The sequence below is a fragment of the Ambystoma mexicanum genome, chromosome 4p (assembly GCF_040938575.1).
Source record: "Ambystoma mexicanum isolate Mex_15411 chromosome 4p, UKY_AmexF1_1, whole genome shotgun sequence".
Lineage (NCBI taxonomy): Eukaryota > Metazoa > Chordata > Amphibia > Caudata > Ambystomatidae > Ambystoma > Ambystoma mexicanum.
Genome location: NC_090927.1, coordinates 470,161,449 through 470,177,836, shown reverse-complemented (window position 1 = coordinate 470,177,836; position 16,388 = coordinate 470,161,449). Strand labels below are relative to the sequence as shown.

Sequence of the window (16,388 nt, the reverse complement as noted above, 5' to 3'; positions counted from 1 at the left end):
CTCGCGTCTATAGTAAATGGCAACACTGCGGTTCTCGAATACCACTTCAGACTTTCCTTGCATCTGGGGTCCAGCACTCTGTTGTGGCTCAGACTTGGTCAGTCCTGCTTCAGGGAAGTCTGGGGATCTTCTGGCGCTCGGGTCTGACTTAAAAGCAATGCACTTGATCTGGTGTTCCTCTCACTGGAACCTCAGTTCGAGCAGCAGTTGAAGTACAGCCAGCTCAGAGAGGATGTCCAGACGAGTTCACTTTGTGGTTGATTGGTCCCACCATCTCAAAGCGAGAAGTCGTCCTTGCAGGGCTTCTCTCATCGAGGCGAATTCAGAGTTTGAGCACAGCAGCAGGGCTTCAGCTGGCAATCTAATGGTCCAGGAGTTGCAGCAGGCGTCTCTTCCAAGTTCTTCTTTGGATTCCTTCGTCCAGTGGTCGACTCTGCCTTCCAAGCCAAAAGCCTTGCCTTTTATGCAGGTTTCTCCCGTTCATTCCAGCCTAGCTGTCAATCACACAGCAGAGTGGCTGTCCTCAAAGGACAGCCAGCCGGCCAATCACCTTTTGGATGCATTCCTGTAATCCAGGGGATTATGCACAGGGAGTTTTGGGCTCCTCCCAAACTTCCTGCCAGACATACTGGAGCCAGCGGCGGGCTTCACTTGTGAATCCTGCCAAAGGCAAAACGAACAAAGGGACCAAACTTGGTTTGGCCCGCAGAGTAAATCTCAAGAAGGACCTTTCCAACAAGAAATGGCGAAAAAACAAGACCGGGGCTATTTTGACAAAATGGGCACCCATGGGTGCCTTACTGCAGCTGCGAACGCAGCCCGTGGTAAAAACACACAATGGTAGTAAAAAGTAAACCACTGCCACCAGCCATTAATTGTAGAAAGGGTAACATAAGAAATGTTACATGAGAAACTAGACAAAGTGGATACTGAGTAACCCCTTCAGCAACCTATGGTAAGATAGTGTGTGCTGTGTCTAGAAAGTTAAAAAATGTATTTAAACCTTGAGAAATCCAATAGACTTCCCTGTGCCACTGCACTGAAGGTGCTGTGTGTCACAATGTAAAGATGCCGATGAAGTTTGTCATACTCCAGAGTCAAAATCACAGTAAAATACACGAGGGAGTGGGAAAAAGGTCTCACTCTCTCCAGGTTAGAAATTAAAAGTCCTAAAGTCCAGCAAAAAGAGCTGGGGGTCTACATGATGCCACTGTATCGGTACCACTGTCTCATATTGCGTTCATTATTGCCGCATTCATGCACTCTGCTAACGTGATGCCTCTGTGACTACTAATCCACCCCGCCTGACCGCATGAGGCCCATGGCTAACTACCTGCCACCACTCGCGCTTTAGCTCCACCTTCCCACCTAAGTACATTACTGCCCACGTAATAATGCTCTTGTTCTCTCTCCCTGGCTATCCTGCGCTTTTGTTAACTTTCCTACTTCCCTTGACCGCCAGCCTAGTTTACCCATATATACAGTACCGCCCACCAACTTACTGTACACTGCTCTCTGGCAACCCTAACCCTTGTCACATTTTACTATGGTTGACCAGTGCACTCCCATTGTTTGTGCCTACCGCGCTTTGTTAGCTTTGCTAGGACCTCTCCTAATCTGTAGTAACACACCACTTGCAGCCCCGTCACTGACCCGCCCACACGCGCACCCGACATTCCCCTGCGCGCCACAACTCTTAACTATCATGTATCTGACCCCACACGCTCCCTGCTTCAGTGGCACCTTGTGCTTCACACGGCAGCAAAACCCCTCCCTGGCTACTGCCACTGCTGCCTTTCCCAGCAACCCTTCAACTCCCCTTCCCTCTGGCTTGAACATTTTGCATCCAAACCTACTCCTAACCAACCTTGCACTGGGCCCTTGAGAAATCTCAGACTAGGATCTAGACTACCTCATGCCTCCCACCACCACATTAAGATTAACCAGCAGACCAACCAATCTCATCCAGAGCTAATAGCCCTCACCCCCGACCACTTACCCACCCCCACAGTGGGCGCTAATCCTGATGCGAGTACCCAACCCCATACCCCAACAGCATCTCCCAAGGCTGCTCTGATCAACACCAGATCACTTACAGCACACGCTCTTTATGTGACCGACCTTCTCACCACTCACGACCATGACTTCATAGCGGTTAGTGAAACCTAGCTCCATGCAGCTTCAGGCTCACTCCTATCTCTAGCGACTTTGACCTAGGTTACCAAGAACCTAATGATGCCTCTGCACACGACATCAACAACCTGCTACTCAATGTAGGCTTCACACAACAGATCAACATGCAACATACGCCAAGGGTAGGATTCTCGACTGGATAGCTAACTTAAACTGTGACACTAACATTGTATCTAACCAACCATGTGCATGGACCGACCACCACCTCATCACCTTCAGTATCCCCAATAAAATCATCCACACCACCCCTGATATCGCACCTGCCACTGCCACAAGAAACGAGCGTAACATAACCTGCACTCCCACTCATCCTACCTGCTCTCATCGATCTCTCCCTCTCATGCTCTGACCCTGCTGTCCTGGTAGACACGTACAATCGGACCATGCTGAAAGTCCTCGACCTCATTGCGACCACCAAACTTAGAAAACCTAAACCACGGGCCCACCTCAACTCGTGTTTTATGCCACACCTGAGAACCCTTCGCAAAGAAAAAAGGAGCCTCGAATCACGGTAGAAAAGTAACCCAACTGAAACAAACAAAGCTAGCGTTACTCTAGCTACTCTAAATTACAAAGAGGCCATACTCCAGGCCAAAAGAGATGAGTATAACAAACACATTGAACTAGCTCAATCAAACACCAAGGAGTTATTCAGAATCTTAAAGGAACTGGAGTCTCCTACCACTCCCCTGACACCTGTCCAAAGGCAGTACCTGGTGTACTAACATTCAAAAGGCCCTCCTCTGCAAAATCGCCACTCTCCAACTAAAATCAATGACAAAAAAACAGCCTGCAAAGTAGTATGCAGTTAAAAATCCTTCAGGTCAGCACTAACACTAATCTCGATACCCTAAAACCATTCAGCTTCTCCCCCTTATCCACCACTGAAGTTGAGCATATCCTCAACAATCTCAAACCTTCTAACTGTCAGGGCGACCTATGTCCTGCCCCCATTATTAGAGGCCTTGCACAGTCTAGCACCTTTCATTACCGCGTTCATAAATTCTTCATTCAGCTCTTGGACTGTCCCTGGCAACCTAAAGGATGCCAGGGTCATTACCCTCCTTTCAAAAAAAACACTTTGGATGCTAACATACCCAATAACTACAGGCCCATCACTGCGGTCCCTTTTCTCTTAAAAATTCTTGATCGTGTTGCATACTTGTAGATAGCCTACTTGTAGATACAAGATTACCTAGAAACTAATAATCTCCTGGGACTGAGACAATCAGGTTTCCACCCTCGGTATGGTACGGAAACAGCCCTTATATCTTAAAATGCAGATTAAAGACCTAAAAGATGAGGGCAAGCTAGCCCAATTACTCCTTTTAGATCTCTGCAGCCTTCCACTTAGTAAATCACCAAATCCTCTGCCGTCACCGTAAAACTGCCGCCCACTTCTTGGACAAAGCCACGGCCTGGATCACTTTCTTTCTGGAAAATAGATCCACGAGAGTCTTCTGCCAACGCCGATCCCACGCTAGCCACCTGCGGGGTTCCACAAGGATCGTGTGTTTCCTGACACTGTATAATGTGTTTACGAAACCACTCTTTGACATATTGTACTATCTGGGTGTCTCATATATCAATTACACTGCTGACACTCAGTTAATCATCCCTATCACAGGTGACCACAAAACTGACACTTTAGCCATCAACTCCATTTACCAAGTCATCCAGGCTTGGATGGGGCAGCATGAACTGTGCTTGAACGATTAAAAGACGGAGATTCTCATCTTAGGCTCTCACCAAAGACTTAGTAAACTAGACCCGTCCTTCAATTTCTAGACCCGTCCTGCAATAACATCAAAGTGGCCAAAGATACAAAAACACTTGGTATCTATATCGACTCCACACTCTTTCTAGACAAATTAATGCAGTCTCCTCTGCTGCATCTTATACATGTAAGCTCATTACGGCATGTAGACCGTTCCTATCACCAGCCAACTGCACCACCTTAGCCAGGACCTTGGTCCTGTCTAAGATTGACTATTGCAACACCATCTATCTCGGTACTAACCAATGCAACATTAACAAACTACAGATCATCCAAAATAATGCCATTAGGGCGGCACTAAACATCCCCAGGAACTTCCACATCTCAGACTCTAGACGGAGTCTCTGCTGGCTCTCAGTTTCCCAAAGAGTTTCACTTAAAGCGCTATCGCTAACACACAAGCCTCACGAACCAAGCACCCAGTTATTTGGCCAGTAGGTTTTCTTTACACACTTCTTCTCACTCAGAAGTGCTCAAACCAACTGCCTTTCCGTTCCACGCTTTAACCTCCAGAGATCAGGCGGGAGCAGCTTCCCAGGCTTGGCTGCAAAACTATGGAACTCATTGCCCAATCCATTCAGAGCGGAACCGTCCTTCTTGGTCTTCAAGAGCAAAGCCAAAGCTTGGCTGTCAGCCCAAGACCAGCCTTGATTTTTAGCGCCCACTGTCACTCGGACTTGCTACACCAGCGCCAACTTGTTAGATGCCTTTCCTGATTGTTAATATGTATAGAACTTGTATATTATCCCAAATTATCATTTTATTGCACTGCTTGTATTCCCTCCCTTATGTACTCTGTTGTATGTACTCTGTATAATGCCTGTAAAATAAGTTATACACCCGGATGCCCTTGGGCCTGGCCCGCTTTATAAATAAAACAAATACTTAAGGTAGAAGGAAATTGACACATTTATGAGAATTCTCCCTAACACTGCCAATGTTCCAATGCCCCCCTCAAGCTCCCATTTCCCTTACACGCGTTTCAATTGTAAGATAATTTGAAGGTTCCTTGTTGTGTTTTTTTTTAACTAATGATTACTAAGTATTGTGAAATGTATAATAATATTTATATGCCAATATTCTGTGTATTGCGTATGGTTCAGTGGTAAATTTAGACTGTTTAATCCCCTAACACGTTGAGGAATCGGCATTGAAGCCTGTTGTAGCTTTCTACTTTGGCCTTCCTTGTAGGAGTTAGCTTTCCCACCTGTGATTATTCACGGTTCTCCAAACCCGATGTATGTTTATAGGTTTGCCTAAATTAGGGGGCTAGTTTGGTCGAGCAGTATAAACATTTTCCCGCCCACCTCTCCTTTTTGTTGGAATAACCACCTGTATCGTATGCCTGTCTGTTGCAGCCTGGACGTCACTATTTTGAATCACTTGCGTCGCAACAGGGTCGCAAGGGCCACATCCTGGTATAGCAATACATTAACTTCTCAGAAGGTTAGGGGCTCTTGCTTCTGTGCCTCCCTCATGATCTTTTCTTATGTTTCAAAGAAATGCACCCTCGTAAGGACATCGGGCGGCAAATTCTTTCTCTGTTGATAGGCAGAGTAAACTTGATGGGTTCTATCCAGTACGATCCTAGAGTCTTTGATGTGCCGCCTCTTATATGTGCCCCCTGGGATAGACTCTGCTATTTAGCTCTTTGGGCCTTCTGTCTCTCCCTACGTTGTGGGGGCCTGGACACGGTGACGAAATTCTGGTTCCAATACTCTTTAGGTGAGTCACAGTGCCTCACCCATGCAGAGGCCGCCTTCCCAGAGAAGTACCTTAGTCCCTACCTCGCAACTCACTTTCACCTGCACTTGCCTTATGCCGCTTGATCATGCTGTGTCTGTGTGCCTGCTGCCCCTCCTTTGTTGCCGGTTGGCTCCTGTCGAGCCACACTGAGCATCGTGGGGATGGTCCCGCATCAGCGGCGCCGCCTGATTTCAGGTGTCGTCCTCGGTGATGCCAGCTCATTTGCTTTGCTTTGCTTTGCTTGGGCTCTCTTCGGTTGCTTGTTATCTCAACATCTGTCTTTTCCGGTGTTGCAATCTGGTAACACGGCAGGTATTCAGACAGTTTGCTGTATTTACAGTATAGTGGTGTCAGCTGTGTTCTGTTGGTGACTTACCCATCACGAGATCGGCATGGTCATGCCATTGCAGTCTGCTCTTCGGTTTCTCCCTCTGTGGACGCGGCACATCCAGTGCTTTTGCTCTTGCTCAAAGGTGCAGGCGCCCCAGCTCTGTGACTTCTTCCATCTCGGGTGTTAGGCTACTAGGGGGCCTTCCGTGCCTGCATACACCTCTCTTCCTCGGCTGGCCTGTGTCTCCTCTTCTTCCAGTCTCATCATCCGTTAAATGGAGATTTCTGAGGGATAATGCTCTTTCTGGTCGGTAAGCGTATATTTTGGTTTTCTCTTCACCAAGTCCCTGGACTGTATACTGTTCTGTGCATCTGATATTCCCACATATGCCACCATTGGGTATGTCTTGGGGAGTTCCTCACAGAAACTGGATTCCTTGTCCCCAAAGGAGGCGTCTCTACCAGTGATGTCTCACTTGCCTCGACTCCACCCCCCCAACAAAAGGGTGTTGGAGAGCGGGCTGACCTCCCTAGCCTCCCTGGGGGCAGTGCTGCCCTTTGGGGAAAAGGGATGAATTCTCTCAATTGTCACATTACACAACCATTACCCAGAGGGGATGAATCTCCCTAACATTCACATTGAATGGTATGTGTGTTGGAGACTATTCTAACCAGTTTCTTGCCCTGCTCAGTTACCTTTGACTCCCTTTTCTTTAGCAGTTTGTCTATCTCCCACTCCCCTGAACACAAGGAAGAGTGACACCATAAACTTCTAGCCATACCTAAGCATTTATCCTCAATTTCCTTGTTCTTTATTTTTCCTAGTCCATGCTAAAACTGAGACTGATCTGTTGTGCAAAGCTCTGATCTTTTTGACAATTCTTTTTGTGGCAACACTCCCTGGATTTATTTTCTTAATAGTTGAAGGGAGCAAGTAAAAGCATAGCCCTGTTCTTTGGAGCCTTAAAAATATGACCTCTCAGGAATGTTAAGTGCTGCTACATTTTTAATGCACTGTGTTGGGAAAGAGATTTCTATTTGCTGCTTTTTCATACCTTTCAATTGGGAACCTCTGTAGACTGTTTTTGTGATCCAGGCACATGTTGACTGAGGTCTTTGTAAACCTCACTAGTGGAGTAAACTCCTTTCATTTGGGGGCACAAGTTTGTTCTTACTGCTACCGGTACAGGTGGACCAAGTCCCCACTGATGCACTACTACCACCCTTTAGGGAAGTAGGGCATGATGACCCCGTCTCTGGCCCCATCCTCCACCCCCCCCTTTTTACTTCAAGGGCTTGTTTCTCCTAACAAGTGGAGCTATTGTTTTGGTGCACTACTGTACACTTCTTTGTGTGTACAGTAGCTATTTGTCCTTTATAGCCACCAAAATGTCGAACCTCTTAAGTCCTGTCTGTGTGTCTCACTATCAGTCAGTCTTCCTCCCAGCTGGGCTAGGAAATTGCCACATATAGTCTTACTCTTTGCAAGCACTACCAGAACCTGGGAAAGGGAACCTGTGTGCGTTAGAACTGGTTTGGACTGGGAAAGGAGCCCTAGACACCGTAACTCAAACCAGTATGATGCCATAACTGTAGTTGAGCTTGCTATCCATGATTGGATAGCCATTCAGGGCTGGAATGTTGCAGTTCCTCTGGTAGGTGGTCTGGGGTTAACCCTAGCTCAGACATCTGTAGATCTGGATGTGATTACTAGATTCCGAAGGATGATAGGCACAGGGGAATGGCAGTAAGCTTTTGCTGTAAAGTGCTGCCAAAGCCAACCTCTGGACAGCAAAGCTATGCTCTTTATTAATCAGGAGTGGCCCGCATTGCATCTCCCTCCCTTGAAATGGTGGGCAGAACCAGTTTAGTCCTCCACCTGCTTGGACATCTCCAAGGCCCCATACTGTGGCTGTGAAGCTGCATCATCTGTAGTGGGGATTCTTCTGGGCTGGGACGACATGCCACCTGCTGAGTAACTTCATTGTGGGACACTGACTCATAATAAACCATTGTCGGTGCTTTTTAGTTTGGGCTATTATGTGGCACTGAAAGCACTACTCTAAAAGCCGAAACTATTGTTAACATAAGTGCTTCAAATATGGGCTTTGAATGAAGGTCTGTAATGCTTTTCCAATGGGTAATCCCACCGATTCCCTGCCCCTAGCCAATGTAATCCCTACGGCTAATCCCACCCATTGCTGCCCATTTCTGAACTCTGATTTTGAGTGAGCTCTACCATGCAGACAGCCATCCTGGATGACTGTCTCTGAGGAAGCTCTCTGTAAACAAGCCGGCCAGCTTTTAATGGTAAATATACCAAGCGTCTTCCAAATAAACTGATACATTGAAGCATGTGAGTGTAATCTTTTTTTAAATACTAAAGGAATTTGTATCTTGGGAGCTTTCCTTGATTCACAATGAAATGAGGGCTAGATTAGGGCCAGGTCATTAAAAGAAAGCTAAAAATCATTTTTGGATACACATTTAAGAGGATTTTGCAATATTACGGGAGTTGCTTGTTTTGTATGCAGCCTGCTGAAGTGTCGACGGAGTGGGGAATATGTTGCGCTGCCCTCGGAAAGATAAGCAGCTTAGGCGTGTCATTAAGTGTCGCTTTGTCTAGGATCCCCAGTCGTCTATGCCATGCAGAATGTTCATAAGGAACTGGCCAGTAATCTGTGTACTGTGTGTGCATTTAGCAAAATAAGTTATGCCTTTGCAGTGACCTTTGCGACTTGTTTACGAAATAGCAAAACAAATGCATTTCAGGCTGTGAGCCCGCCTCTGAAGAATGTGCCGTGTTTACTCCATATCATCGCGAACGCGCCACAAGTCATTATGGAGCCTTAAGGGTACAATTCTACCAACAACATACAGATGTCCCCACAAGCGAATGTGGCGCACAAAGGCTGCTGTACCACCTGTGAACTTGGTAGAATGTCCAGCCTGTGGTGGCCAAGATAAGGCCCCCTCAGCCAGCCTCCATTTGCAGCAAATAAGGAGATCAGACAGCTGGGTGGTAAATCAAGCTTCATGTATTTATATCGCAAATACATAGCATACAGAGTTGTCAGCAGGGAAACATAGCATGCAGCACGTAAGTGTTTGGGTAGCCTGCACAAGGAGTTCTCTCCCCTGTCCCCTCCCTCCTGCAGGTTTATATAGCATATCATAGGCAAAGAATTTGTTTTTGTGCTATCACAATGGGGGTGTTATTTGTCACGACATTACACACAGTTGGCAAGAACTGTCTACAACTTCCTTGTGACGTAGTCCTGCGGAGACATCGTGTTGTATTATGAATAAGCAGCATTCGCAGAAACCCCTTCTAATATCTCCATATATGGGGCCAATGCTAAACTTGTAGACAATAAGCAGAAGGGAAGGTCCTACGTGTCCTCAGCCCTAGGAGGGGTTTGGGCTTGTCTGGGGTGTGGTGTAGAGCAGGCCTAGAGCAAGCGCAGGGAGGCAGAGCGAGGTCACATGGATAGTCTGAGGCCTAACTGAATGGGAGAGCCTCATTGCATTACATAACATAACATAGTATTGCATAGAAATCCTGCAGATCATATTCTACTATAGTAATCCTGCATAGTCTAGCAATCCTACTTAACATAGCATAGTGTATATATGCTTCATGATGACCTTTTTCTTTTATGAATTATGTTCATTTTCCCAAAACTTGCAAGAACCTACATTCCAACCACACACTTCCCCGCAAACCCCCACCAAGGGCACCAAGCTCCGTCATGCAAGCTTGTGTAGCCAATGTGGAGGGGGGACTGGGATGTCTTGACGGGGCTAAATGAGCGGGATAGCCCGGGAAGTTTTTTAACAATGCAAAGGACTTCTGCTTCCCCTTTGACACTGCAACAACTAAATGTCCTTCAAGGTGGGCACAGGGACCTATCCGCACCGGGATATTACTTTTTTACTTAAATATATTATCTGAAGCACTATTACATTCAATGCTAATGTGCTGTGTTAACTCAGTATTATCGTGGGATGCACCATAAGTCATTTTGGAGCCTTTAGTGTGCAAATCCACCAACAACGTACAGATGTCCCCACACGCGATTATGGCGCACAAAGGCTGCTATTCCACCTGCTTTGTCTGTTACAATGCTGCAGGACCGGGAAACAAAGAAGTGGGGAGCAGGTGTTCAACAGCTCACGATTTGAGGGGGCCCAGTGCTGGCTCTGGGCAGTGTCTCGTGCTCAGCACAAGCTTACCCGTGCCTACTTCAACCCTTGGACATGACTACTAGGTCTGTTAGGATTCAATCTATTGTCCTCTGCAGCTACTTTCCTTACAATCTACTGTGTGGCAGAATAGAAAACCTGCTCTACTGCCCAGCAAGTGAATTTATCCAAATGAACCTGATATAATCCCCTTAAGCCCTCTCCTCTGCAGGAAGCTCTTGTCATGCATTACTCCCATCGATGGATCAGGACAATAAATGATTTGAGGAATAAGCAGGATGTCAAGAGCAGGACAATATTTGCTAGTATTGCCTTTGTATAAGCAATGGTGTTACCACATGTTGGGGGTCATTTGTGAGCAAAACCAGCTAAAGTGTGATGTCTGGGTGCCACATTCTACTTTAAGAAAACCTCGTAACGCATTTAAAAAAATGCATTAAACACTTAGAGCATTTTTCAATGGGATTGCACCATGATAAAACGCTTCTATGAATCAGCCCCTTAAACTGGCACTTCACGGGCAACATACAGGGGGATTACAATTGATACAATTGCCTGCAATTCCACTCACAAAATACAGATTTCCTCACTAGAGATTATGAAAATACATGTACATGGAAGATTAAACTTCAATTCCAGATTTCTCGCACATGAGATTGCGAGGTTTAAAACTGTGCATTCACCTGCCTGATTTAATTCTAAAATTCTACAAGATTTGACACAGTAATTGAACAAAAATTGATTCTGCAATTTCACCAATAAAACACATATGTCCTGACATACAGTTATGGAGAGTAAAGGTTACTATTCCACTTAGAACATCCAGCTGTCCCCACAAACCATCAGGCAGAATGCAATTCCACCTACAACATACATATGTCCTCACAAGCCATTTGAGGAGGAAGCTGGACAAAGAGCGGCTATTATTGGTACAATTTGTAAAACCTTTTTATTCACTTTTCAGGATTTGGAAAAACTCCTATTTTGCCCTATAGCTATGATGGGAGTAGTCTCTACCATCAAATAAAGGAAACTATCCTAGTCAAATCAAAGATGACATGTACTAACAAAACCTAATGCCTGCCCCATCTCTTATACAAAAAGTGTGTAAAGGGGAATATGTATGCCAAGGAAAATCAGTGTTGGAATATAAAGAATCAGTGTGGCTGAGTCGGCTCTCCTCCCCATGTTAGACAGCATGAAGAAAGGCTGCCCCGAAGACAGGATGACACACTGGCTCGGGTTCTCAAAACAAAGGCTGTTCAAAACGTGGATCGAGGCCCGCTGGCCTTCCACGTTAAAGTCTCTCCTTCCAACTTTCAAAACAGTTCAACAAAAGTTCACGTAGGTCTCCTCAATTGGCTCAGACCTTTCAAACACAGCACTTGTAGGGGTTCCCTTCCCCAAGCTTAACTCACATCCTTTAGGGGTTCCCTTCCCCTAACGTATCACACTTCTGGTCTTCCTCAGCCGGGCTCTGACCTTTTCCTGATGTCCAATACTTTCGAAATGTGGGAGGCTTTTACTGTGGACCTCCGCAGGACCTCCGCAGGACCATGTAGACTTTCCCCTCATCTCACGCTCTTATTCGCCCCAGTGTCTCTCGCTCTGGGTAGTTCAGTATCATAAGCACAAAGGTTTAACAGTCACCTTTTCACTTCCCCCTTTTCCTAGGGTTTATCTTGATCATTACGCTTTTTAAAGTTCATTCACTTTATTGCTTCATAACAAAAAATTCACGCTTTGACTGGGCTGCTTCCTTTCGCCAGACCACTCTGCTACTCTGTATCGCTGGTTTCACAGTTATAGGTACTTTAAAGTTCACCACAGGTCTGCCTTCCTTCACGTCTCATCCACACTCATGCAGCCTTCAATTGTTGTGACTTCTTTCCTTAACACACACTTGTCTTTCATTTCATAAACCAACTCACCGGCTGTCTGCATTCCTTTCTTGTCTTCGCAGTTTTAATTCACAAGTCAAAGTTAAAACACAGGCTTGGCCTCGCCTCCCCAACGGTCATTCACCCGTGCGGGTCACAGGTGTCCTTGAAACACAATGTATTCTTTCCGTCAGGGATTTGTCCTTCTCCATGTGTCTTTCATGGCTCTTTGGAGGCAACAATCTCCTGCAGGGAACTCCTGGGTTTCTCTACCCTTTGCTCTCGTCCCTCTGTCGCTCTGCTCCAGTAGGTTCGCCTTCGCCCCAGAAGTTCTGCTTCTTCTCGTTTTCCACCATGCTCAGATTGTGTCTCTATGTTCCGCCTTTTATCTGTGTGGGGAGAGCTAATGGGTATCCGATGTATGTTATTAAAGACAAGTGCCTGACTTTGCCTGACCCGATTAACGGGACATGTCCGATGAGATGCTAAGGTGCGAGTCTGCCTTTCCCCAGAGCGCACTGTCTCTGTGATGTTCGTGTAGGAAAGGGGGGTGAGGGGGTTGAAGTCTCAAGATATCCTAGCTGGTAGGATGGGGCTTGGGTATGGGAAAAGGCAGAGAATACTGCGTCTCACCATCAATTTCCTCTCCCCGAAGACCCCTCACTCAGGTGATCCTCCCGCACCGGTCCACCCCCAGGAACTGGATCTAAAAGCGATGACAGTGTCCTGGCCACCTGGTTAAGTCCCCGAAGACTGGCGGGTGAGACACCCTTTGGTTTTTCAGACATACGACACAAATTTGGTAGTGGTGTAAATTCTGTATTGTTATTAGTACCCCCTCCCCTTTCCCTTTCTTATTTGTTTTATTAGTTTAGGCTATAAACCAAAACTGTTGCGTTGGTGTGCGCATAGGGAGGAATGGCCTATGAGGAGGGACACATGCCTGTAGGTGTTTGGTTATTTCCCCACCCATTGAATGCCCATGGCCATGCTAATCCCTATGGCCATTCCCACCCAGTTCCTGCACCTCCCCACCCAAAACACCTCCTCATGGGAACTCTTTGGGCTTGCTTTAACCAAGCCTTACCATCAAACGTTGCACTCTTAAGTGACTGCCAGAGTGTTGTCATGCAGCCTTCTAGGAGTTGACTACTACATGTCTAAACCAGGTCTGCCTTCATCCGCTCGATTTATAAGCCCTCTAGTGTTCTTCACTGAAGTCCTGTTAAAAACAAGCCTTGGCAAAGCCAACAGTTTTGGCTTTTGTATAAGTGTTCGGCATTTGCCAGGCATTGCTATCAGATGCCAAGGTACTAGCATCATTTTGCACCTGCGACCATCAATGTTCTTAATATCCATTGTTTTTTTTCTTTTTTTTTTTTTGCAAACCTGTTTGGTTTTTTATTGTAATCGTGCTTGTCGACATTGTAGCACAAATCTTTTTTGTGAGTAGAAGTTCATTGAGAGAGAGACTCTTTGTTGTTTGTATCGAATGCTTATTTGTCTCAAGTGCTTGTTTGTGTATCCACAATTGAAATGCAGTCTAATGTAAAGTGTGTGTATAACTTATTTTTCAGCTGGATTGTGGGATACATCCAGGGCTGGAAGGAATGGATGCACTTCCGTACATTGACTTGATAGATCCTGCCGAGATTGATCTGCTTCTGATTAGTCAGTAAGTTCATGGAGCTTCTAACATTCTTTGTCAGTAAGCAAAGTTACCTATAATGTGATATTTTCGGCAGGTGAGGGGACGTGTGTCATCTGTCTCCCTTTCCATTGTAAATGTGTTTTTTCCAGAATCTAGCATATGGTGAGAATTGGTGATGGAGCATATACTCCCCCATTTATTTGTTCTTACCTTGTCAACGGTAGAAATGGTTCACATTACTACTGTACCTCCGGGTGTGCCAATGAACATACCTAAATACTTGTCAGGCTCTTTACGCCGGCTGAAGATGTCAAAGTAGGTTTAGGATTTTGGTGACTCGACCTTCCAAACTATAGTATTCATCTAACATATTAATTGGATCTATGGTGTCTGCAGCATGGGAAGGTGGTTTCCCCTTCCCTCACATTTCAACAATAAATCTCAAGCCTTTAAACGGTAATCTGAAATCCTGTGATTCAAGTGTTTGCCATTAGAGTGGCTGTAGATGGGGTAAACCTGTCAACTTCCAAGTACTCCTCAAGCTTAAACATGTACTTGCCACCTCAATTCTCCACTTATACACAGCACATAATGTACTCGTCAAGAGTCCATTACTTTGGTTAGTGGCAAGTGCCAATTGTGAGACCTCTTGCAGACTACGGGCAGTCTGTATTTCTGATAGATAAGTACATCTCATTGGCTCTCAAAGTAGGTCAAGAATGTGCTAGGAATATCTTAACTCTGCTCCTTTTTGACTGTACATTTTGAATTGGATATAGTTTCGGCCATATTACTGCTGATGGGGACACTTATTTTTCTTTTTATTTTTCTTCTGGCTTTGCGCGGTGATGATTTGGATGCTAGAATTTGACTATATTAATAAAGTTAAACTTTTAACCTTTGGTATCCAGGCGTATTTACTACTGATCCATTGCTCATTTCGCTAATGCATTAACGTCATGACTTTTTGTTCAATGTGCCAGCTATGTTTGAATTTGGGCTTTTCGCTGCCAACGTGTGCATTTTAGGTGTGATGTTTTACGGTAGCTTACATTTGCATTAAAGTTATAGGCCTATTCTTTGGCAGTTTTAGTCAACATGTTACATGATTAACCAAATGTGTATCCTTTTCAGTTTTCACTTGGATCATTGTGGAGCTTTGCCGTGGTTTCTACAAAAAACCAGCTTTAAAGGCAGGACGTTTATGACTCATGCCACAAAAGCCATTTACAGATGGCTTCTTTCAGATTATGTCAAAGTCAGGTGAGTGTCCAATTTGTTCCTTTTTTGCTTCAATTTGGACCTGCATTTCAGTGCAACAATGGTGATTTTCCCAATTGTATTGAAAGCTCAGCAGCAAGATAACACCACTTGTATGAGTTGGGGGAGCAGGAGTTGTATTGTAAAGGGGCGAAGGGCAATGCAGGCCGATTAACAGCTGATCAAAGCCCACTGTTATGTTCGTGGTGCGGTTTACAAATGTTCTTCAGTCTTGCAGATTCCATGACCTTCCTTGCAGAGGTCAACAGTGTCGCTGATAATTCAAATGAGTATTTAGATATCTTCATATTTCTCGAAGCGTCATGAGGAGAATGTTGTGTAAGAATAATATTCACATCCAAGACTATCATCAAAGTGGCAATGTCACTTTAAGAGTCTCAATCATTTTACAAATATTGTTCATTCAAATATGTATGTATATTTGAAATGAGCAATCACATCATTGGAAGTTCATATTTTGCCTAATTCGCACATTGTCAGTTTCCCTCAGACCTACATAGCACATCTGTCGGGGACATTTTTATTTTTGCAGCTTAACCACCATTGATTTCAAATGGACTCCCAGCATCTGTCTCTTTTTGAAATTATGGTTGAGTTCTATGGTAGGTAATGTCTTTTAGCTTCACCTACCTGCTAAAATCCTTTATTTTGAGGTCTGTGGCCAGTCACAAAGGTTTTCATTAAAGGGAGATGTTGCGAAAGCTTTCTCTTGGAACAACTTTTCCTCCATATGTTAGGGAACCGCTGTTAGGGAGATTTATAATTTTTTATGCTTAATCCCTCTCCTTGTGCTTTTTTGCTGGACTTCTGGACCTTTTTCTTGTTCTCCCGAAGGAGGGGAGTCTTTTCCCCCTCATTCATTCTTTTTGCTCTGACCACGGGAACCCTGTTAATTGTGTTTTTACTTTAAAACGTATGGAGGAAAGCATGACGCCATAAAATAAAGACCTCTGTGTTTCACTTTAGCAGTACACAGCCCCATATGTGCAGTGTTGCTGGGAGCCCTTTGGCCTTTCCTTTTTATATGCTTTTATTTTCCTTAAGAACTACTGTCTTCAAGGTTAGAAGGATATTTTTTACGCTTTTTAGCTTTTCGTTGAGAGTGCTGAGGGGTTACCTAGTATCCCCTTCAGCTCCTGTAACATTTCTGTTACAGTAACAACCCTACAGTTATGGCTGGTGGCATTAGACGTGTTCTACCATCTTTTATTTTTATTTCTTTTTTTTAATTAGTTTATTTATAAATCAGCGCACAGGTGAACATATACATCAACATTTACTTGCAACCCCAGGCGTGGCATATGAAAAATGACATTTCCCACAT

The 16,388-nt window shown here is 45.0% G+C and overlaps 1 protein-coding gene across 2 annotated transcripts in view; it reads left to right on the top strand.

Annotated features, from left to right (window-relative positions):
- The window catches only part of CPSF3 (cleavage and polyadenylation specific factor 3), a 421,648-nt gene that overhangs the window by 28,289 nt on the left and 376,971 nt on the right, over positions 1-16,388 (top strand). For both annotated transcript variants that reach the window (XM_069606000.1, XM_069605999.1), the window contains 2 exons: positions 13,710-13,807; positions 14,918-15,046. In XM_069606000.1, the coding sequence (XP_069462101.1) occupies positions 13,710-13,807; positions 14,918-15,046 (227 nt within the window). The remainder of the gene's footprint in view (positions 1-13,709; positions 13,808-14,917; positions 15,047-16,388) is intronic.